The sequence below is a fragment of a genome, assembly GCF_019968985.1.
Source record: "MAG: Porospora cf. gigantea B chromosome Unknown PgB_NODE_314_length_22475_cov_125.818, whole genome shotgun sequence".
Taxonomy (NCBI): Eukaryota; Apicomplexa; class Conoidasida; order Eugregarinorida; family Porosporidae; genus Porospora; species Porospora cf. gigantea B.
In genome coordinates this window covers 1-22,475 of record NW_027178922.1, presented here as the reverse complement: position 1 = coordinate 22,475, position 22,475 = coordinate 1, and the positions used below count along the sequence as shown (strand labels likewise).

Here is a 22,475-nt window from a genome sequence, read left to right as displayed (position 1 = left end):
CTTCGAAATCGCCTCCGGAGTTCCGTGGTTCCTTCTACACACGGAAAATCAGGTCCACGGAGTGGCCGATATATAAGTGGACACCTGATGGTCGCTATGCGTTCTTCAACGAAGCCAACAAAATAGTCTTGGTAGCTGGGCGAAAGCTGCTGGAGCCTGCGTTGATGGACATTGAAGAGAACCGGGTGACCTCGTTCAGCGTGAATGACAGCTGCACAGATGATACTAAAGCCGCCGTCGCCATCTTTAAGGCGTATAGTCCTGAGGAGCAGCTCATGGCTTCTGCGGTTCTCATTCAGGTGGACCTACAGCGGAAGCGAATGCGACGTGTGGAACAAAACTTGGGTCGTGCCGACGAGTGCACCTTCCAGTGGAATCGCGATCGGTTACTCTTGACAACCACGAAACTGGTAGATGAGAAGGGCGAGAACTACGGCTCGGTAACTGACTGCTTCTTGATGACGATGACGAGCTTTCAACAGGTCAACACGCGCATAGTACAAGACGCCGTATGGAACCCTGTGAAAGACGAAATCGTGTTGATTGAGGGCAAGGCTCCCTGCAAAGTGACGATGCTGCGGGGATCTGATCTGAGCGTGATGCACTCATTTCCAAGCGGCTACCGCAACACGGTGAAGTGGAACCACCAGGGCAACATGCTTGCGATAGGCGGGTTCGGCAACATGGCTGGGGATCTCTCCCTTTGGTACACTGGCGGCCCGACCCCCGTCAGAGTGGCTGAATGGCGCGAGGAATGTGCCGTCGTGTGCGAGTGGAGCCCATGTGACACGTACCTCGTGACGGCGAGCACGTTCCCGCGTATGAAGGTGGACAACTTCATGCGGTTGTACAATTACGAGGGCCATCTTTTAGTGTCTAAGTTATTAGATGAGCTTTGCGAGGTCGTGTGGACGAAAGGATCAGGTACATACCCTCCTCTGACTCCGCCGGAGGTAAATCAGGCTAAGCAACCCGTGGAGCGCCAACTATTTAAGCGTCGTGAGAACGTGCGTGAGCTGGATGCTCGACTTACCACTCCCGCAACACGCTACCCGAAGGCAAAACCCAAAACTGCCGTGACCGGCGCCAGCCAACCTACCTTCACTCGTATGGGCGGCGAGACAAAGAAGACGACCAGCGGCAGCGATGAGGACGCGACTGAAAGACCTAAACCGAAAGCTAAGGGCAAAGCCAAAGCGAAGACTAAAGCAAGAGGCAAAGAGCCCGCCAAGAAGCCAGATGAAGTCCACGTGAAGACCCTGGGAGAAATCAACTCGGAGAAGCCGGAGCTGCACGCTTCGCCGCAGTCCCCGCCTTCGGAGCGCGAGTTCCCTCCATTGCCTGAGAAGCATCCCGCGACGATATCCCCGTGGGCCGCTCAACTGGCCGATGGGAAGTCCACCGACGTCGCTGAAGCTCTGCGCAAAATGGCCTCCCTGTTTGAGACCCTGCAAACTCGGCCTCCAGGGCTACCTGGACAGCCTGGGTTGCAGAGTCAATGCTTGGCACAACGTGCTCCAGCTACTATGCCTCAGGCGATGCCACAGGCCATGCCACAGGCCATGCCACAGGCCATGCCACAGGCCATGCCACAGGTTATGCCACAGGCTATGCCACAGGTTATGCCACAAGCTATGCCACAGGCTATGCCACAGGCTATGTCACAGGCTAGCAATCCCGGTTGTTGGCAGAAACCAAGCTACAGCATGAGCGGTCTTATGAACCCCGTGGCTTCCAGCCCTTACGCTCAAAGGGCTCCATCGCAGCCACAGGAAGGCGATCTAAGGGACAGGCTGTTGCGAATGATGCAGAGGCCCGAATTGCAGCAGCACTCTGACATGCGATCCGAGGACCGAAACCCTCCGGACCTGTTCTCCCAACGACAGACGGACGACGGCTACGCCCAGCAGTCCGAAATGGCACGACAAGCACTGCACTTCGAGCAGTTGCGAGCTCGGGAACGACTAATATCTATGCATCAAGAGCCCCTCAAGCACACCATATCCGCGCCTGCCCAATTTCCCTCGATGCAAGAAAGAGTGTTACAGGAGGCCCGACGGATGCACCGACTCGAGATGCAGCAGCAACAGCAACAGCAGGATATACAGCAGCTGATCGGCGGCAGGCGAGAGGACCAGCTGGACCTGGCTCAGATGGAGACATTGATGAGATTGGTGGCTAAACGCCATCCTTCGTGAGTCGTTAGGAAAAAATTCTGACCTTAAGCGCTAGCATTTCTGTATTTCCATGGAAGAACAGGCTACGGCTCTCTTCGCTGACGCCGATGCTGTGAACTTAGACTTGGGACTGGACTCTGTCGCGTCGTCGGTTGATATCGATCCATTCGACTTCGTGCCTGACTCCGACAACGACGGGTTGACTCCACGTCAGCCGGTGTCATTTGATGACGGCCGGCAGGCCAGCTTCGAATGGCAGGCTTACAAACCACAACGAGCGCGCGTCCTGACGTCCAGCACCCTGCAGCTGGAAAGTCACAGCCACCTGGACGTCTGGCAGCTGATGTCCAACGGCAACCAAGAGGTGCTGGTGGACACTCGGATGTCCACCCAGTCTTTAGGCCGCCTCCCGGCGCCTCTGTTGAAGACGGTAATTCCTCGCATACTAATGCTGACTCGCGAGGCATATCGTCCCCTGGACGACGCCAGCATGGTTAGCAAGGGTGGCCTGTCCTTCATCACCAAGAGCCTGACGTCGAAAAAGTGAGCGACGGCGGCCCATCAGACAGAATCCCGCTTGTGCCGCCTGCGACGGGACTAGCCCTGTGTGGCGTGCACCCCATCCACGACTTCATAGGGATTGTGTCCTTGTCTCTGGAGGTGAGACAGCAGCCGGCCTTCAATCAGCTTCTAGTCTGTCGTGCTTCGACGTTTTTGGAATTAGGACGGGTGTCTCTGCCCACGAAGCCTGCGATCCTCAGGTGGCATCCCACTAGCCTCGTGTTGGCTGTTGCAACGGCGACTGCGGACAAAACCATTGTGGATCTCTATGGGCTTTCCGGCCGGCAGCAGACTCCTTCTGTGGTGTTAACTATACACCATGAGGGCAATGCCTCGGAGCTAGTCTGGGTGCGGGACGTCCTCTTTATTTGCGACGGAAACTCTCCTGTGCTAACACCATACCGAGTGATTTTCAACCGATGTGGCAGTCTTCTGGAAGAAACTAACGTCGGCGAACAGCTTTCATGGGAGGAGACTGTCGTCGGGTTCGAGGCTTTGGCTGTGTGGCGTCCTCTAAAAACTACGAAGACCGACACCCCTATTCGAGTTCGGAAGGCCGCTGTCTCCACAGAAGGCACATTTCTGGCTACAGCACTGGTGTGTCTGGAGGAAGATGCAGTGCAACGTATGGTGACCTCTGTCGTGCACCTGGCCTGTGTCAGCACGTGTAGCCCCACCGGAAACCTGCTGGTCTCGGCGACCGAGTGCCCGCGCAGCTCGCTGCGGGACCGCGTTCGTCAACGAGGAAACGAAGCCACGTGCGGAGCGTGTCGCTTGCCGTTCCTGCGCCATCGACGGGGCCGGGACGAGCCCGTCATGTGGAACGAAGTCCGGTCTGACTCGTCAGGTGATATCTCCGGGAACGAGGCCTTGCAGTGCTTCGACGCTGGCTGCCTTGACGGACGGTTCCGTTACCTGGAACTCCTCCATCCGTCCCCGGTGGTGTCGTTTGCCTGGCTCCCCTCTACAGGGGGGCAGACGAGTTCCAGACTCGCCGTTCACACCTTGGACAGCGTTATTACCGTTTGGCGGGAGTCGCTTAGGAATCAGACGCTGGCTTTCTTCCCAGTTATTCGCTTACCGTGGGCGTGAGCTGTGCTTCTAATACAGCCTAACGTTCATGGTGAAGTCTGTCACCGACTCCTGGATGAACTTCCACATTACCCATTGGGACACTGATATCCCAGAAAAGGTACCCTCCGCCGTGGAGGACTCTAAGGTACTGGGCACAATCTGTTCCAGTGACAGCTCGATTGCTGTTCTTCGCGAATGTGCCGGACCGCTTCCCAATTCCACCACTCTGCAACAATGCCCTTTCACAAGCCCCTTCGACATTCCTCTGGTGCCTACTACACACTCGTCATGTAGCTTAAGTGAGTTCCAAAAACGAACCCCATGCAGGTCCCGTGGTGATGGATGCCTTCTCCGGACATTGCCATTTCTTATTCGCGACGGGCTCCATTACCGCGGAGCAGAACGGAGGTCTGTACTGCATCGCCGTGAAGGACTTGGATGACGTGCCACGCAGGGCGCCGCTGGCGAAGGTACTGCTGACGCCTACGCATCTTCCAATCGAATCGGGTGTCAGTCATGCGCTGTTCGCCAGACGAATCGCGTTAAGCATGTGGACGCATGAGCTGTTTTCTCCAGGTATGCCGCCTGAAGAGTGTCGGTCCGTCTTGGGTGCGCGCATCAGCAACGAGGATGTCGTGTTGCCGCCATGTGAGGTTGTGCTGCGATCCAGACACAACGAGATTTTAGGATTCAGAATCGTTCCAACATTTGACTATGTCGACGAAACATTCGGAGTTCGATATCGAGTCACGTTTCTTGGCGCCTGTCGAGGCCCCAGCTTCGAAACATGGCACCAATTGGAACACGTGTGTTGGCCGTCCGACCTCGTTACAAGTGGGATAGTGTCTAAACAGGTGCAAATCCACAAGCACGTCAGAAAGAGCTTTGTAAAACAATTGCTTTGTACTCGCGACGGACAGAGGATCGTGTTGGAAAGCTCCGGCATGGCCACGATTACGACACCGAGGCTGTCAATATCCCTATCGCACATCTCACGAGGAAAGTACACGCCTGGTATCAATGCGCTGTCACAGCTTGCCCTCCTCCCTATTCGCGAGCCCAGAGTCATAGTCGGGGTCACCAAGGAGGAGAATATCGTATTCTATCAGATTGACGACTGGAAGGTGCATTACTTGCCTGTCGTTGCAGAGGAATCGTTGCCTCTGAGTTTGCTGCAAGTTCTGGAAGCCAAGGCTCCCGAGGCCTCATTCAATGTGACCATCTTGGACCTCAAGACCGCGAGGCTCATCGAGCATCAACGGGTACTGGTGGTCGTGCAGCTCTTGCTGCAATCGAAGACGTCCTCAGTGCAGGACACACACCTTGTCGGCGTGAAGGTCGGCGTGAGTGGTAGAAGGGTGAGCCTGAAGGTCGCCTTCGACTTCTTTTACAAGATGACCGCGTTCGGCCCCGGCTTGGTCGTGTCCAGTTCACTTGAGATGCTGACGCATTACAAGGCCCATTTCGACGAAGGCATCAGCTCGCTCGTCGCCATGTGCGATCTTGACGAACCTGATCCTCTGGACCAGGTTACCACCTGCTCTTTCGCGCTCAGTCATGGCGTGGGTTCTCACACGATATTGGCAACGAGCCCTGTGCTGTCCTTCTCGGAGCTCACCCGACCCCATGTCGGCCTCTACGCCGTAGAGTTGGACTTCCGTAACGAGATCGCCGCGTTCGATCTTGGGAAGCACAGTGTTTTGGCCTTGGGAATCTCGTCGCAGACGCTTCTTGTCTTGACCACGAAGCTTCACATCCTTCTCGTGCCTCTCTCGGGCGTGGGGATGCAGTTCACTACGTTGTGCGCCACAGCGAGAATCGAGATAGGGAGGCCGTTTCGTCGATGGGCGGAGACCAGAGGCGAGTCCACGGTCGTCGACGAGCCGAAACGCCTCAAACTCCTCCAGAAGTTCAAGAGCAAAGTGCGAAGGGGGTCCACCGTGGAGGAGCAACTGCCTCCCGGAGCGTTCCTCCAACGTCTGTACAACATCTATAAGGCGTTCAAGGTCGGGGGCGTGAACGTTTCCCACCGACACAACAGCTTCCTCATCCAGCTGCATCATGGGCTCGGAGCTCCTGCGGAGCGCACGGTGTGCGACGCGCGGTGCGCCGTCCTAATCACAACGAACCGAATGCCGAAAATGCATTGGACCTCTCTAAATGTGGAGACTACAGGTCGAGAAACGCATGGATGGCTGTCGGGCATCAGAGCTGGTCTTTTGATCAGCGACGACGCCTTCGCCGCCTACACGCTCTCGGAATCGGCTGTACTAGCGACGGTTGACGGCCAGATTACTGAGTTTCAGCGCGCAGTCGGCAAGGAACGCCACCTGATGTGCACTGCTGAGAACCTGCTGGACCTTCTCCACTCCCGAAGAATGCATCTTTTGCGGGAACTGCTGCTTCGGACAGGACAGGTGTTCGCTGCCTTTTCGAGAGAGAAGTCCAAGGCCCATCAAGCTCTCGAGGCGTCGTTGTTTCCAACTAAGGACTACGGAATTCTCAACCTGCTTCTGGATCCGTTCCTTGGTCTGTCATTCGAGTCAAAGACCAAGCCGTCCAGCATTGGAACTGAAGCCGACGTTCCCGTCGCCCACCGCGACCCCCTTTCGTCGTCTGTGACACATCCAGCAACGCCCGCAGGGGCCGCCACAAATGTTGACATGGATTTCGACAGCGACGCTTTCGATGTGGATTTGTTCGGATCAAGTTCCTCGTCTGAAGATGAGGAGGCGACGGCACTGGAGAAAGAGTTTACCGCGCTTGCGAAACATGGCAGCGAACCTCCTGATGGCCTCATCTCTGAAGACCTCATTGACTACCTGCTGCTTTGCTGTGACGCATTCTCTGAAGGACTTCCGGACTTCTTGGACGCCTCCGAGATGCAACGGTTGAAGTTCTTTCTGAGCGCCTTCAGTAAGATCTCACAGCTGCGTCTCCAAGCTTCCTGCCTGCTGCTGGAGGACTGGCAGGTAGAAGCGCACTACCGCGGAGGGCTCGCCACCTCTGGCCACACGTTAGACGATACGCCTTCAACAACAGCTGACTACGCCCTAGGCGACCCCTCATTGCAGGTTGAGCCCGTGTCGCTGACTGCTCTTCTCTCTGGCTACGTGAATCGGGACCAGGAGAGCTTTCTCTTGTCAGAAGCGCTCAGCATTGCTCGAGCCGTTGGAGGTGGGAAACTGCAATGGCGCATTCTGGGAAGCCTGGGAATCGCTGTGTGGCTGGAATCTCCAGCGGCAGTGGACACTTTACTTGACGACCTGACCAAGGATGCCTTTAAACATCGTCGGTACCCTGACGATGTCGCCTTCTGGCATTGCCTACGCAACAAGCCGGTCGCTTTGTCTTTGCTCTATCGGAAGGATGATAGGACGAGAGTGGCGGAGTTATTCGCTGACACTGACCTCCAGTCAGACAAAGGTCGCGCCGTAATGGTTCGCAATGGCTTCCAGCTTCTCTCGAAGAAACGCCATCTTTACGCTGCTGGCTGCTTTCTCCTGGCCCACGCCTGGTCCGAGGCCTTCGACGCCATCGTTCGCCAGGTGGGAGACTTCCACTTGGGAATCTTGGTAGCTCGGGTCTTGGACAACAGGCACGTGACGCCGCCGGAAGACTCTTCCTTCCTGCACTGGTTGACGAGGAAGTGGTTGAGCCAGGAGAGTCCTGCAGCGCTCTGGTTGTTATGGAGCCTGTCCAGAGATCACCTCAAGGCCGCCCTTACAATAGTGGTGCCACCTGAGGGGCCCGGAGACACGGAATGGAGGCCGCTGTCGGTGACAGGGAACCTGGATTTGGGTACAACTTCTCCTTTGTTATACACTGCACTTCGAAAGAAGAACCAGCTGCTCCTTGCCCAGCAGCTCTCAGGGATCGGCCACGTCGGTGTTGATGTCAAGGACAAGGCCATGTACGAGGAGGCCATACATGATCCGACGGACTTCCAGAGGTACCACCTCGGGGACGTCCGAATCAGCCCACTCGACCTTTACGAGATGTCACAGCTGGCAGGACAGGGCCAAGATGAGCTGACTATGCGTAAGCTGAAGGCTTCATTAATCGCCCCTAACCTACGCAGCAGTGGACAGGACCTCCTGCAGATGCAAATTCTTTCATGCCTTGACAAGCCTGCTGCTGTGGAGACGGTATCTCGATATTTGTTCCAACTGGTTTCCCCTCCTCCAGAAGCGGTACACCTGGCCATTCTTGGGTATGCGTCGTATCTAGCGTCTCCCCTCCTACACTCGGAGGTCCAACTCCCAGCTGCGCCTAGCACTCTTCACTGCCTCATTGCCAGCCACCCCGACAAGCTCTTCCAGCGTCTGAAGACCGAAATCGTCAGTCCGGTCGAGCAGGTGGTCGTTGATCCCTTGATGCCCAGCCATTGGATCTCGACAGGCCTCGTTTTAGCAGGCAGTCCCTACTGGCGCAGGTTGCTTGGGCTCCTCTTGTTGGAGCAGTGTATGGAGAGCTACTTTCGAGAGAGCTTCCGAGCGTGCGACTTCAGCACCAGCCTCGTGTGTTTCAGAATCCGTTGCTTCTCTCTGCTGCGCTTCTACTTGGAGGTCCTTTGCAATGTCTGTCCCGAACTTCCCATGAGACTTGGATCGGAGCCGCCGCCCCTGTCGTTGTTCTCGCACCTCTTCTCCCCGGGATTGCTCTCCGCCTTCGAGTCGTTGAGGGGTCCTGTCGCCCTGCAGAACATCTGCCTGCTGCAGCCTCGCCTTTTTTTGGAGGACGTGAAGCCTATTTCTGCTGAAGTGCACATGTCTCCTTGTCCAATAGACTTGAAATCCCAAGTTCTCTACAACTTCACCCCCAGAACATTCCGAGTGCTAGAGGCGGCCAGGTTCCCTGAGCACCTGTCAAAGGCGGTGGGCTTTTGCCAAGGCATCCTCCTGGTGAATACGACTTCCGGCCTCATGGAAATATCCACGTCCAGAATCAAGGAAGACTACGTGACCGGACACGGGCCCGTCTGTGATCCTAATACCCTTCTGGTATCTCTAAAACTGCAGCAGAAGTCTATCGTTGGCTCTCTTCCCGTGACGGTCTCCGCTGACACGGTTCAGCCCGCTACCTCCATCACGGAGCTCCACGAGGAGTACTGTGACTTGGCCGCTCACCTCTTGGCCAGGGGACTATTTCCACAACCGCTAGGCGGCGTGGACTCATCATTAGGTATCGGTTTACGTCTCCCATATGGACCTCTCAGCCTCTGGTTGAAGTTTGAGCTGTCAGAGGCCATGAGATTGTCCAATTCGCTGCTAAGCTCGCTTTCAACCTCGCTGGCCAAGTCCCAGATCCACGCCAGTCACGGTATGGTCCTCTTGCATGGCCAGTATCCGCTACTGTTCTTGGGTCTGCAAACACCTGTAGAGACAGAGACGGAATGGCTCACCGTGGCTGTATACCACTACCAGAAAAGAAAACTGGAGGAGAGATCGTGCCTTGGTTACTTTGGCCTGCCTAAGAGCGGACACGACTCCCCTGACAAGGTGATCAGCATGAGTCTCCTGCAAGGAGGGCACCGCATCCTGGTCGCGTGTGCCTCGGGTCTTGTCGCTCTGTACCAGATTTCATACTGCGGGAAGGGCTCGCATCTTCCGTTCATCACCTTCCGACCTCACCTCTTTGGGTTATCTGCTGTCGTGGTGGACTCTGGACCTGCTCTAATCATTGCGACGGGCGGAAGAGGCATGTGCTCTGTAGGCGTCGAACGTCTGGCCGCCACCATGCAAGCCAAAGGCGACCCGAAACCCGAAATTGACCGTGTGTCCACCGCGTTGGAGTCGGACGTGCCCCTCACATGCCTCTGGCAATGGCGACAGTCGACACATTCTGTGGAGCCGCTGCTTGTGGACATCGGATGGTCCCGCCACGCAGAGGTCCGCCGAATTGTGAGGGATTCCGTAACACAGAAGCTATTCGTGTGTCTGTCCACGGGTGCTCCTCGCGTGATCGACATCCCCAACAGAACCTGCTCGAATCTAATACAAAATGTGAGTCATGCCCAGATCTCAACACAGATGGACGCCACAACAAGTTGGGTGGACATGTGCCTTCTCAAGGACAGCCTAGTACTGCTTTCGACTACTTGTCGCGTGGTGGTCATCAACACCATCACTCAGGCCATTGTGGCAGACGTCCTGGCCTCCTCTTTACCCGAGACTCCTACGCTGGGGTCACTAATGCAGTCGGCATTCAGCATTCACAAGACCTCTCACGAGGCCCTCGGTGTAGTTCCCATGGCAGACGGCGTTGTCGTGCTGCTCCGTCATGGCGTGGTCAAGATGCGCCTGTGAGCTAGCTGATGTGGTAACATGAATGCGTGTTCAGTGGTTGGTGCCATCTAGAGATACAGCGTGTATTTCGAATTTCTTGTGTGCATCAAAGAGAATGCGGCCAACCAAGACGCAATTCCACGATGCTGAAAGACGTCAGGTTCTTCCTGAGTGCTTTGTAGCGCCTCGCAACGTCTTCGAGCGGTTAACCGACCACAAATTTTATACTGGCACCCACAAGGAACGATTCGACGAGTTTGGCAACGGACGAGGCTTGGCTGGCAGGGATGACGTGTTCCTTTTCGACGGGATGACGGAGTCGCCTTCAAGAACACATGAAGTATACTCATCTGTCATTCGGAAACCTCGAAGACCAGTCGTGGAGCCGCATACCCTTGGTGTACAGCGATTCGGTGTACAGGCCATCACACCCCGGCTGATATGGCTGTTTCGAAATGGAGATCTATACCACGATGGTAGTCCGTTGTTTCTGAAGGCTCACATTAGGAACCTGAGCCAGTTAAGCTTCGCCGCAAGCGAGGTGACGAAACCTATCATGGGCCCCGTTCGCAAATTCTACGACCAGGCGCTATGCGAAGTCACACAGCTGGAGGATCTCGTGGATGGCGGGAAGTACCTTGTCACTTCAGGGGAGCCACCGGCACCATGTGCTCGACTGCAGAAGTTCCTGAGTCCCTTTGTGGTTCAGCGATGAAAATCGTCTGTGATTTGTGAAATCTCTTCATTTGATGAATGGCTGGGTGCATGCGGGTGTCACATTCGTCGAAGCCGTCCTACCTCTAGTCTCCACATCCGCTCTGGAGGAGGAACTCCAACGAAGATATTGTGCCAGAGAGTTGCTCCCCCTGTGGAATGAAATGGTGACGGAAGCTCGATTCGACCACATCTGTGTGACAGACCCGTCCACTCTAATTCGCCATGAGAGCCGCAACGCGGTTCTGATGTGGAGTGTCGACGGCATTGGCTGTGGTTCTTTGGTGCTGTTCGATGGCAGTGCTGATGAAGGCGTACGTTCCGGCCTCGAGGCGCTTGGGAACGCTGACAGGCTGCTAGGAGCCGGGCGAACGCTGATGTTCCCTGTCCTCTATCTGGACTCTCACGAAGCGGTCATCCCGCCACTTCCACCTTCGTCCACAATACCATCGAACTATTTGCTACTCTGGCTCCAGGACGGACAGTTGGCCAGTTTCCCAGTTTCACACGCATTTGTGTACAACCCGCAGACACCGCCAGTGGATGTGACACTTCTTCTTGCCCTCTCCCTCAAATGGAACACGGAGCAGCGTTTCATATCCGACGTGCCACAACGGCGCGACGACAGCTACACCTCCGCCATCTTCGAATGCTGCGACGTGCAGCCGGTCAACGTGGCGTACCACAAGGACACGCTCACTGTAACGTTCCAATCTGGCGTTCGGGTTTCTGTCGTGGCTGACACTGCCCTTGACCTATGGAAGCTCAAGGTGCTTTTCCGGTTTCTGGCGGTCTCTCTGAAGGTGGCTTCACGCGCGCCTCAAGTTAAGTGCGTCGTCTGCGAGACCTGCATAGGTCTGTGCCCCGCGCTAGGCCTGAGTCACTGCCTCCGGCACGGCTACAATGTCGGATGCGTGAGAGAGGGCGTGTTGGGACTGGTGCCCATCCAAGATCACCGAGACGCTTTGCGGCTCTCGCAACAGACAGGAGTGTACCTTCAGGCTCACGGCGCGTACATTCGCGAAGGCCAGGATAGCGTGTCCGTCTACCAGGCTGGCTTGGCGGTGCACGTTCTGGATCGATGGACCTTCGAGTCCACGCTGGGATGTTCGGACGCCGTGATTCAGGCTGCACTAACTATGGTGTGCCACCTGAATCGGATCGTGTCCCCGCACAGTCTCCCACATGAAGACGAACTGGTTAAGTGGCCTTGTGATGAGACCTGGAACTCGGTCGAAAAGTTCACACCCTTTATGGTTGAGGGAAACACGCAAGTGCATCCGATAACCGTCCAGCCAGGGATTGCATATTCTATTTTGAAAGATGATGATTTCTTCGACGCACCGGCGATCCTGGAGCCAGAGTCATTTTTGTCGTTTGTGCGGAAGATCCCGTATTGGGAGGAGTTTCGAGCTGCGGTACAGCAGGGCGTCTCTCGGGAGGGATCCGAGGTCGAAGTCCACATTTGTGGATTGGTGTGTCGAAAGGTCTTTCCCACGATTCCGGAAGCAGAACAATACACGGCCAACCGACGTCGTATGACGGATAACCGCCGAAAAAGGCGCAAGATAGAGTCCGATGAGAACGTTGATACCGCACGTGCCAGTACGGAGACCATTCTGGCACTTGTACCAGACTCCACCCCACTGCAGATGGATGTGGCTGACTTCGTCTCCCGGCGCATGATAGTTCGTGACGCCGCAGTCACCGTGTACGTCTCCCTCGCTGACTCTACGAACTCCGACAGCAGAACTCTGGCTACCCACCTTCAGTTCTCCCGCTATAAGCAACTCTACACTGGAGATGTGGAGGACTTGGTAGTATCTGAGGCCAGATCCTTCGTGTGTGTGCTGTTCCTCGTTGACAAGCTGCCCATCGCCGTCGACATGCTCAAGTTGGTAATTCAGAGAGTCAAAGCGTTAGGAAAAGTAGCATCCCCCAGGTTGCTACCTAGCGCCGATCTGGACCTCGCACGTACAGCTCTGGAGGATGATGGAGTGGCCTCGAAACTCGCAATCGTCAAGGCTCGATATCTGGTTCTTCGCAAGGCCGGGACGATTTCAGAAGAGAAACTGCTCACAATCGTCGACGCTGTCGTTCAATGTATCATAACAGCCTCGAAGCAAAGTTAAATGGCAACCACAAAGCTCAAAGCAGCATCACTGGCTGGCGTTCTTCCCCAGGTGCTGTCCGCCTTCCAGATCCTGAATTCGATTGGATCCTCGTCTAACGGATCAGCCGTGCTGGCGCTTTCAATTGCCTCAACAGAAGTGCTGAATCGGTAGGCGTTCGACCCCATGTCTGCTTCGGCCTGCTTCTGTACTACCGGTCTCCGGTGTTGATACGACGAATGCTTGTCAGCACGCTTGTTCTATCAAGAGATCCGCTGAAGCTCACCTTCAACACCATATCGCGTTTGGTTCAACAGAATAATTGTTGGGTTATTCGTTCTTTTGCGCTTCGTGAGCCAGCCGATTCACTGCACGCTTGGCTAGGGCGTTCTGCACTTCATAGTGCGTATGTGCGGGCCCTGCTCGCATTCTGGGGATCTGGGATTTTGGTGCCTCGCGTCTTCCGATACCGGCGGCGTCGAGCGCCACGTCGACGCGGTGAGAGAGGTGGACGTGAGATGTCATGAGGGCGCCGTCCTCTCCTTTATAGGAAACGGTGTCTTCAGCGGCCTTGACTCCAATTGATTCGGCATGCAGGTAGTCTAGGTAAAGTTGAAGCATGTACTGTGTTGTATGGAGTGCTGGCCTCACAATTAGTTGGTTTCCTTTTTCGACACTGTTCGTCAGAGACTGCTTCAGACACACCAATTCCTGCTCGACAATGTGAAGGGCCTTCGGTTGTGGCTCGCCAGCCGCATTGACCTCAGGGTCATACTGTTCCAGAATGGCCATGGACTGACAAGAGGCAAGACCGGCCCTGTCGAAGGCCTGGAGGTCGGACATTACCTTTACAGCGAGGTCAATTCTGGGTGGCTTTGGATTGGGGATGGTTGGCGCTCGGCGGAGAGCTGGCCGGCTGTGAAGCTCCGTCTGAATGTCCTTCACCTCCATTAGCGCCTCTTGCAACGCGGGCCGATGCTTGAGAAACTGATCCAGGCGCTCCTTAGCTTCTTTCAACGGAAGCAGGATTTGTGACAAGGAGTACCCAAGTGGAGGACCGTTGCGCATTGTTCGCACGAAGGGGAAATTCTGGAGGGCGTTCTTCTGGAAGTCATTCAGGCGCTGGTCGATCCCCATCAAACCGGAGTTCATCACCACCAGAGGTATATTGGTCCTCTCGCCGGAGCCGTTCGTCGGCAGGTGGGCTATGCTGGACGTGTACTCAGGCTGCATGTTGCAGGATTTTTTACTCCTTTTCCGTATCTTGTGGAAAGGTTTTCGCCTACTCACTGCCAAGACAAGTTGCGTGCTGTAGTGTGATGCACAGTTTTTCTGACAGTCAGACCCAAAAATTCGTCTCCCACAAGTCTGAATTACGTATATCCGCTGAGGTGTGCCCATAATGCTCTTAAGGTCCACCTAAGTATTGTTCGAAAACATGAACGTTGGATTTATGACGTGCCCAGCTGGTAAGCAGCTGGATGTTGCGGTGTCGGAGAATTCTGTGGAGAATTACTGGTTGACGGATCCTGATGTATTGATGAACCCCCGAGTGGACGACTCACATCTGATGCCACATCATATACGGCTGCTATCTCAAGAGATCAGGGATCACCTGCCTCCCGCTGCGTGGGACTACATCAATGCGGAAAAGGCCCAAGCTCTGAGTCTGGAGGCAGTGACTCTGATGCCTCTCGACGGCCTTGAGGAAGCGGATACGCAACTCCTCCGGCAAATCGACTCCTTCGCCGAGAAAGAGGAGATGTATCCGCTGCTGGACGAAGCCACTGTTCGTAAACTCCGGAGGGTTCACTGGGCGCCACAAATCCACACAGTGCAGTGGATACGGCGTGTGCGTTCCTTGGAAGAGGAAGCTGTGGCGAGACTGACCTTGCCGGAGTTGCTACAATATCTGGAAGCGGATAGTTGTACCTCCACACATCAGAAAAGTCCACGAGACAGACCTGCGAATCCACAAAGCCGTGTGCGGAAGGCGGCAAGACGTCTGCACAAAAGATTCAGCCCCATCCGAAGGAAGCGGTTGATGTCGATGGGTACGAAGAATCTGCCGAACCGCCAGAAGAAGACGTCAAAAAACCCTTGGAGCTGCAGAAACCTTGTCGTATCTTCGTCGGAATCGTCTTTTGACGTGGTCTCAAAATCGGCGGCAGGACTGACACGGACAGCAACAGAGTTTGTGTGGTCGACGACGTCTGACACTACTGATCAAGATTTGTTTGAGGACCCCTAGTGTACAACTTTCAATGCAGTGTTATTTTTCAAGGTGTCTCGAATGGGCAGTCTAATAGCATCCAGGGTGCCGATTCGCATTTGATGTCTCGACGCACCTGCCTTCTTACAAACCGGTACAAACGAAGGAGAGGTTCACCACTAAATCTGACCCAACCGTGGGCGTACAGTTTCAAGCGCCCTCAGAGGCGCTCCGTGGCTGTACCTCCACCGACGAAGCCGCAGGAGTGGGTGGATGAGGTCATACGGGAGGCCAGTGATTTCACTTTGCGCTTGACCAAGCATCGGGAGGACGGCCTCGAGATAGAGATTGCGCGACTGAAACGCCAGTTGAGCGATATCACCAGCGAACTGGAAAGAACTCGAGAAGAAACACAGCTTGTGCGGGCGGCAAATCAGCGCTGGAGACGTCAAGCGAGGAGATCCCTCCACATGACGTCCCAGTTCTTCCAGCTCTGTATGCGGAGACTGAATACACAGCACGTCCTCATGTGCCGAGTGGCTACGTGCACCGACCTGGATGAGGTCGAGGATTGCCAGGAAGCCTTGGAGGCCTCGGCGCGGTCCGCTGGGCAATGGGTGAGCCAGCTTCGACAAGTAGTCAGCGACAGTCTCGTCGCGGAGGTTGTTGCTGACAGGCAACTCCGACTTGGGGCCCTGGCTCTGTTTGGCGACCGAGTTCATGAAGCCACTGTGCTGCACACACAGGCAGTCCGCGACTTCTCTAGGGGGCTGCTGGCGCTTAACTTTGGCGAAATGGCAGCTGCCGAGGCCGATCGGTGGGAGGTGGACATTGCATACGCCAAGGACGAGCTGGAGACAGAGTTCTCCCTCTTGAAAGCTGTGGAGTGTCTGCGGACGCAAAGGCAGGGGCAGCTTGCCACCAGGAGCGCTGTGCTGGTGGCTGGACAGGACGACTGCCACGAATCGCTAGTGGAAAAGACGGAGGTGGCACGAGAGACCGCAGCTCAGGCGCTGGTCGAGGTGGATGAGGCGCTGCAGGCGCTTTTCAAGACTGTTTGTGGCGATGACGAGGTGGTTCTCTTTAGTCTGCCTCAGCGGTCAGATTGGGCAGAGGAAGCCGCAGTCATCAGTCGTGTGTCCGAAGTCAGACAAGCTCTCCTAGACCTTCGCAGGCAAGTTGCACAACAACGCGGGCCTCGAGAAGAGCGCCGAGTCGCCAATCAACAGCGCATAGCGCGAATGCAAGAGGAGTGCGAGTCCTTGAGACAGGCCGTCGTCGACGGATTGGTGGAGGGGGACGACGTCGTCGTAGAGTTGACTCGTGACATCAATGAGTTGAAGAGCACTCTGGCGGACATGAGCCAAGAAGTAAGACTCGACCTCGAGAATGAGCGCCTGCAGCTGAATTCGGACGTCCAAACGTTGCAGCAGAAGAAAACAGCTGCCGAGTTGGATCTAGTGTCATTGCGCGAGGCGCGAGAAAGTCTCCTGCGGGACATCGCCGAATCCGAACAGAATGGAGAGGTCGAGGAGCTGAATGCTCGAAAGGCTGAGCTCGCCACCCAGAGGGAAGGTTTGCATGTGAGCAGAAAACAGATGGAGTCCGAGGAGCTAGCTCTTCGAGGTGAGAACGAGGTTTTGAAGTTGCGAATGGCCGACCTGGCGAAGAAAAAGGCAGATCTCGAATCGGTGAAAGCGGAAGAAGAAACGCTCCTGCGGGACATCGTCAGAATGAGTGAGGCCACTCCAGAGGTCAGTCCAACAGGTGAATATCCAGCAGAAGACATTCCTGCAGAGGACTCTGCATATGAGCCAGCAAAGGACATTCACGCAGTAGAATCTCCAGCAGAGGACATCACTGCATATGATCCTGCAGGAGACATTCCTGTAGTAGAATCTCCTGCAGAAGGCATTCCTAAAGTAGAATCTTCTGCAGAAGACATTCCTAAAGTAGAATCTTCTGCAGAAGACATTCCTAAAGAAGAATCTTCTGCAAAAGACATTCCAGCAGAGGATTCTGCATATGATCCAGCAAGGAACCTTCCCGTGGTTGAGTGTCCAGCAGACACCAACACAGCATCAGAAGCCCCCATAGAAACTCCTCAGAAAAAGGCTGAGACTGTTTCTACGTCACCTGATAAAACGACGTCTGCAGGAGCTGAGTCAGAATCCACATCTTATCGACGACGACGCCGGGTGCGTGAACTTGCGGTGTACTCTTTAGATTGGGAGAAAGCCCGATCAGACGATTCCCGCGAGACAGCCGACCCTGCAGATCCTTCATCCAGCTCCCCTGACCGTAGCCCTGTCGACGAGTTCGGACGCTACTCCGACAGTGAAGTTGAACGTGTGTAGGGGCTGAACGCGAGATTTGAAGAGGTGTTGAGTCACAAATCATCATTGAGCACGGTGGGGGGCTGCGGAGCCAGCGTAGGCCAAGAGGGCGTGATCACGGTTTCGGGAGGAAACTCATCATCGCTGTGATCCGGCACGCCCAAGAACTCAGCCAGCCCCGTCATCTTCTCCCTGGGGGCCACCCTTATCGAGGGTTTGCGCATCTCCTCCGACCAGATGGGGAAGGGCTCTTTGGGATACTCGTGCAGCACCTCGTTGTCCGAGCTCTTCAGCTTCCTCCTTATGGGTCGATAACCCGTTCGCAACTCTTCGTCAGTGTCCGGGAAGCTTAAGCATGCCTTGACCTCGTCGAGTCCCGTGCCACCATGATGATAGAGTCTCCTCTCCTTCAGAGACGCATGCACTGGGAAATCGGCCATGGTGCCCTCTTTCCGAAACGCTTTCAGAACAATGCGGCCAGTGTCCTCGTCTGGAGCGAACTGCAGGCCAAATCCGTGGCTAGTGCACTCATCAGTGACGTGGAAGTGACGCTTTCCAGTGCATTTTGTCGTGTACTCCATCATCCACCGCTGGCGAATCGCCGATACGTCTGAAGCGTCTTCTGGGAGATTCAGTTTGAAGGCCTGAGAAGGAATGTGGTCGCCCTCCTTGTAAGCGGAGGCGTGCTTCGGCGTCCATATCGCTTGTTCTTCGTCCTCCGTCACCTTGATCGGGTGTCTGAACCCTTGACGTACACCCTCGTGCAAGGGCATATCCGCACCCAGGCCAATGGCGCTCTTACGATCATTTTTGTCCTCTGTCGCCTTTGCACCTGTGCACTTAGGATTAGGGCCACCTTCACCTACAACTGTGCACAGGCCAATGGCGCTCTTAGAATAAGGGCTGGTGCTGGGCATAACTGCACCACAGTGCACACAGAAAATACTGGATGGAATTAATGTTAGTTCGTTTGTGATGGCGATACACGAGGCAGCCACTCCATTATTCTCTCGCAACTACTCCCCGACATACTTTCGAGCTCGGTTAGGCGAGAGTTCGTTTCATTGAAGTGTCTGTGAGATCTCGTTATTGAAATGTGCTCCGCACGGGGTATCAAACATGATCCGAGGCCAGCCTTGTAGTCCATTCCCATCCCCAAGTCCCAACGTTCCACGCCTGCTTTGTGAAGAAGTCTGGACAGCACGACAAGCTGCACATTACCGCATCCAGCTTTCCGATAGAACCCCGTCAAACTGATGTATAGACGTCCAAGAAGAATGCCAAGCTCGCCAGCAACAAGTTCTTGGTCTTGCCAAATCTCAACGGAAAGCGATCTCACCGGACCTGGGGCCTGTCCCCCAGACAGAGCAGCCACGTAGTTTCCGTAGAGCCAACAGACGCCGTGTTTGGCGACATGGAACTGCTGGCACTCCCGAACGATTCGGTCAAGGTTCTGGTTTATCGTAACTCGGCAGCGTTTGGCCTTCCGGTGAGTTTTTCGTGTGTGCTGAACATCCGCAGGCCGGATGTAGCACCTCATTAGATGCAGCTTAGGCAGTAAAATATGCGTGGAATTCACACTGGGCATGTTAGTATCGAAATCAGCAGGCTTTGATTCCCTCTCTTCTTCCAGGCAGTGACCAATGCACAGGAATCCTGCCGCAAAAAGAGCTGCCATGTTGGCCCAGCGTGTGTCCACCGACCAAACCAGATCGACTGTGTGCTGACCACTCGGAACTCACGTCGGTATTCCCGGGCACAAAGCATAGATGCGAAGGAATCTAGGCTTGCCACTGCCAACAGGAAACTTTTTGATGGTAGGCCCTCTCTGTCCACTGTAGAAGTCAGTTCCGGCGACGAGCAGGTTGGCAACCTAGAGAAAACAGAGTGAGCGCTGGTAACCTGGCGCTCTGTTGAGCTGGTGTGACGTTGAGCCAGAACTCACATAATGATCCCCCTCATAAGCAAATCGAACTTTGCTTAACCAGCGTGAGCCCCACAGCGAAATCGTGATATTTTTTAGGTGTCTTGACTGGAGAAGTGAGTGAATGAGTCTATCATAAGCAGTGTTTGGACCGAAGAAGGTAGCAGAAGCAAAAGTCAAAGCCAAAGTGCCAGTCGGCAAGGTGAAGTTCGCCTCCAAGAAGGCAGTGCCCAAGAAAGCAGTGCCCAAGGCAGTAGATGTAAAGAAAACGAAACCGGCGTGGCCTGGCCACAAGGAGGAGCCCGGATTCCTGTGGAGAAAGCCCTCAGAGATCTCTGCGAAGGCTAGGGTCGCTCCGAAGACTCCCAAGGGTTCACAGACTGGTCCTCACGCGCCTCCACTGAAGAAAACTACTGGTGTTCCTGGTCAAACCGAGAATCTGTCTCGTGTGGAGCGAATGAGGCTCATGTTCGAGTCAAAGGCTAGAGGACACGAGGAACAAGGAGAGATGTCTGGCGCTCACGATGATACCACTGACCTCCTTGCTGAGACCAATGAGCCGCAGGGAGATTCAATTGCTTTGGATGGCCACGATGAAGAGAACGACCGTCGCGATATCGAGCCTGACGCTGAGCAGGTCGAGCATGTTGATACAACAGAAGCCCTGACCTTTGTTGAACCAGAGGCTGCTCTGACGAACCCAGATAAAACCGACCCAGATGTGCATGAGGAGCCTCCCGCCGAAACTCGGGTTGAGGTGCTGTCTCCACTGGATATTGCTGGGGAGGTTAAAACCGAGCCTGAAAGAGGTTCGTATGAGGCGAAGCCCATTTCGAAGGAGGAACCTGACCTTGATTATCTTGCTGAGAGCGGACCTACTGGGGCAGTTGCGGAACCTCCCACTGATACGACTACTGAGAATCCTACCGATGCTATTGCGAATGTCACTGACCCTGGGCCTGTTGAATTTGAGTCTGTAAAGGAACCCATTGTGGAGCCCATTTTGGAGCCTACTACAGAGCCTGCTGCAGAACCTACTGCAGAGCCTGCTGCAGAACCTACTGCAGAGCCTACTGCTGCGATGCCTACTGAGGAACCTGCTGCGATGCCCACTGAGGAACCTGCTGTGATGCTCACTGAGGAGCTTACTGTGAAGCCTGACGAGGAACCTGATGCGAAGCTAACTGAGGTGCCTGCTAAGGAAGCTACTGCGAAACTAACTCAGACGCCTGCTGTGAAGCCTGACGAGGAACCTGCTGCGAAACTGACTGAGAAACCTGCTGAGGAAGCTACTGCAAAGCTCAATGAGGAGCCTGCTGAGGCAGCTGCTGCAAGGCTCAATGAGGGGCCTCCTGAGGAAGCTACTGCAAACCTCAATGAGGAGCCTGCTGATGAAGCCACTGCAAAGCTCAATGAGGGGCCTGCTGAGGAAGCTACTGCAAAGCTCAATGAGGAGCCTGCTGAGGAACCTCCTGCGAAGCTCAATGAGGAGCCTGCTGCAAAGCTCAATGAGGAGCCAGCTGCGAAGCTCAATGAGGAGCCTAGCGAGGAGGCTACACTGAAACTCGCTGAGAAGCCTGCTGTGAAGCCTGACGAGGAACCTGATGTGAAGCTCACTGAGAAGCCTGCTGTGAAGCCTGACGAGGAACCTGATGTGAAGCTCACTGAGAATCCTGCTGTGAAGCCTGACAAGGAACCTGATGTGAAGCTCACTGATGCGCCTACCGAGGAACCTGATGTGAAGCTCACTGAGGAGCCTGCCGAACAGCCTGCTGTTCAGGTTGCCGCGGAGGCTGTGGTAATCACAGAATCTTCTCTTGAGCCCATCTCGGATGCTACTGCTGAGCCCGCTGTTGGGCCCGCTGTTGGGGAATCAGCCGAGGACGGGAATCACACAACCGAGCTAGTTGGGGAAGAGCTTGACGTGACCGCGCTGACTAATATTGAACGCGGTGCAACAGCCGTTGTGATGCCGACGACGGGCAATCAACTGGTTTGTGCGGAGACCGAGGCAGCTCACGATGAGTCGCTTAATACTGCCGTGGAGCCAGCTGCTGAGCTGACGGAGCCTAGCCGTGCGACGTCTCCCGAGTTGGTTGCTGACCTTGCCGATGTGGGTCTAGCGGCGACGCCTGAAGGTGCCGCTTGTGACCGCACTACGGACGTCACTACGACCCTTGCTACGGAAGTCGTCTCTGAGGCCGAATCGACAGCTGCAGTTGCTAGTCAAGCCGAAGTCGATCTAGCAGAAGCGCCGGAGGTTTCTGAACAGCCACTCAATGCTCCAGTGGCCGCTCCAGTTGCCACCTTGGAGTTTGCTCATGAGACCTCAGAACATTTATCTGGCCGTGACGCGGGACTGTCCCCAGCTCCTCTTGTCACCTTCAGTCCTACCCAAGAACCTGTCCCTGAAGCCCTGCGATCCATCTCTATCGGTTCCCCCCCTATGTCGCGCTTCGCAAGCAACACGTCCCTTGACCAAGGCGTTTCTGTGGGTTCCGCTGATGCCATCATACAGCCCAATACGGCGGCGCATATCGCTGCGTTCGTGTCGCAGCACGCCATCTCCTCCTTGATGCTTTCCGCGTCAGATCGGACAGAGCGCACCGCTGATATCGTATCGGATAGAGCGCACCGCCCAGGAATGATCGTGGAGGACCCATCGGAGTCGGATGACAGGAGTCCGCACTCTTCTAAGGAGCTGAAACCCAGGACGTGCAAGTTAGAGCTCTTCCGCATGCATACCAACGCCAACGACCACCCCTGTCTCAGGGATTCTAATTATAGACCGATCCTTCAACATGGTGGATTCGATGGTTTTGGGTCATTTGTTAATCTTGGAGTCACAACGCCATTTATTCCTGAAGAGGAGGACTCCGTAGACGAAGACCCTCTGCAGTTCGACCGTGTGGCGCAGTTCACCGCCTTCGAGTCCCCCGACGGTCGGGTCCCTCAGCCCTCCGATTCGGCCGAGGCGGAGTTCTCTTCTGTGGACCTCGTTGCAGGGTTCGACCCCATGTTGGCGCCGGAGGAATACTACGAGGAGTTGGTCAAAGCTGGACATGACGTCCGGGAGGCC

General features: G+C 55.3%; 9 protein-coding genes across 15 annotated transcripts; 6 read left to right on the top strand and 3 right to left on the bottom strand.

The window, feature by feature from the left end:
* Positions 1 to 164: 164 nt before the first annotated feature.
* Positions 165 to 2,198, top strand: KVP17_001741 (uncharacterized protein; the record flags this gene model as incomplete). The annotated part of the gene is made up of 1 exon (XM_068517421.1): positions 165 to 2,198. The coding sequence occupies one exon, from the start codon at positions 165 to 167 to the stop codon at positions 2,196 to 2,198; it is 2,034 nt and encodes a 677-aa protein (XP_068375472.1).
* Positions 2,199 to 2,247: 49 nt separating this feature from the next.
* KVP17_001739 (uncharacterized protein) lies at positions 2,248 to 10,814 on the top strand (the record flags this gene model as incomplete). 4 transcript variants are annotated; one of them, XM_068517417.1, is made up of 7 exons in its annotated part: positions 2,248 to 2,720; positions 2,747 to 2,837; positions 2,865 to 3,820; positions 3,849 to 4,111; positions 4,140 to 9,817; positions 9,845 to 10,116; positions 10,172 to 10,814. In XM_068517417.1, 7 exons carry the CDS (start codon positions 2,248 to 2,250, stop codon positions 10,812 to 10,814), a joined length of 8,376 nt encoding a protein of 2,791 aa, XP_068375468.1.
* A 34-nt stretch (positions 10,815 to 10,848) lies between these two features.
* On the top strand, positions 10,849 to 12,945 carry KVP17_001742 (uncharacterized protein; the record flags this gene model as incomplete). Its single annotated transcript, XM_068517422.1, has 1 exon — positions 10,849 to 12,945. One exon carries the CDS (start codon positions 10,849 to 10,851, stop codon positions 12,943 to 12,945), a length of 2,097 nt encoding a protein of 698 aa, XP_068375473.1.
* A 309-nt stretch (positions 12,946 to 13,254) lies between these two features.
* KVP17_001744 (uncharacterized protein) lies at positions 13,255 to 14,157 on the bottom strand (the record flags this gene model as incomplete). The annotated part of the gene is made up of 1 exon (XM_068517425.1): positions 13,255 to 14,157. One exon carries the CDS (start codon positions 14,155 to 14,157, stop codon positions 13,255 to 13,257), a length of 903 nt encoding a protein of 300 aa, XP_068375476.1.
* A 205-nt stretch (positions 14,158 to 14,362) lies between these two features.
* KVP17_001745 (uncharacterized protein) lies at positions 14,363 to 15,175 on the top strand (the record flags this gene model as incomplete). Its single annotated transcript, XM_068517426.1, has 1 exon — positions 14,363 to 15,175. The coding sequence occupies one exon, from the start codon at positions 14,363 to 14,365 to the stop codon at positions 15,173 to 15,175; it is 813 nt and encodes a 270-aa protein (XP_068375477.1).
* Positions 15,176 to 15,258: 83 nt separating this feature from the next.
* Positions 15,259 to 17,493, top strand: KVP17_001743 (uncharacterized protein; the record flags this gene model as incomplete). 2 transcript variants are annotated; one of them, XM_068517424.1, is made up of 1 exon in its annotated part: positions 15,259 to 17,493. In XM_068517424.1, the coding sequence occupies one exon, from the start codon at positions 15,259 to 15,261 to the stop codon at positions 17,491 to 17,493; it is 2,235 nt and encodes a 744-aa protein (XP_068375475.1). The 2 variants fall into 2 exon arrangements, with proteins under 2 accessions (XP_068375475.1, XP_068375474.1); XM_068517423.1 differs by having other exon boundaries at positions 15,664 to 17,493.
* Positions 17,494 to 17,525: 32 nt separating this feature from the next.
* Positions 17,526 to 18,389, bottom strand: KVP17_001746 (uncharacterized protein; the record flags this gene model as incomplete). Of its 2 annotated transcripts, none has more annotated exons than XM_068517428.1 (1): positions 17,526 to 18,389. In XM_068517428.1, one exon carries the CDS (start codon positions 18,387 to 18,389, stop codon positions 17,526 to 17,528), a length of 864 nt encoding a protein of 287 aa, XP_068375479.1. The 2 variants fall into 2 exon arrangements, with proteins under 2 accessions (XP_068375479.1, XP_068375478.1); XM_068517427.1 differs by having other exon boundaries at positions 17,526 to 18,245.
* Positions 18,390 to 18,433: 44 nt separating this feature from the next.
* Positions 18,434 to 19,150, bottom strand: KVP17_001740 (uncharacterized protein; the record flags this gene model as incomplete). Its single annotated transcript, XM_068517420.1, has 1 exon — positions 18,434 to 19,150. The coding sequence occupies one exon, from the start codon at positions 19,148 to 19,150 to the stop codon at positions 18,434 to 18,436; it is 717 nt and encodes a 238-aa protein (XP_068375471.1).
* Positions 18,887 to 22,475, top strand: KVP17_001747 (uncharacterized protein; the record flags this gene model as incomplete). 2 transcript variants are annotated; one of them, XM_068517430.1, is made up of 4 exons in its annotated part: positions 18,887 to 18,961; positions 19,461 to 19,512; positions 19,540 to 21,887; positions 21,915 to 22,475. In XM_068517430.1, coding segments are annotated over 4 exons (3,036 nt in total), but the record flags the coding sequence as incomplete, so codon positions are not given. The 2 variants fall into 2 exon arrangements, with proteins under 2 accessions (XP_068375481.1, XP_068375480.1); XM_068517429.1 differs by lacking the exons at positions 18,887 to 18,961; positions 19,461 to 19,512 and having other exon boundaries at positions 19,863 to 22,463.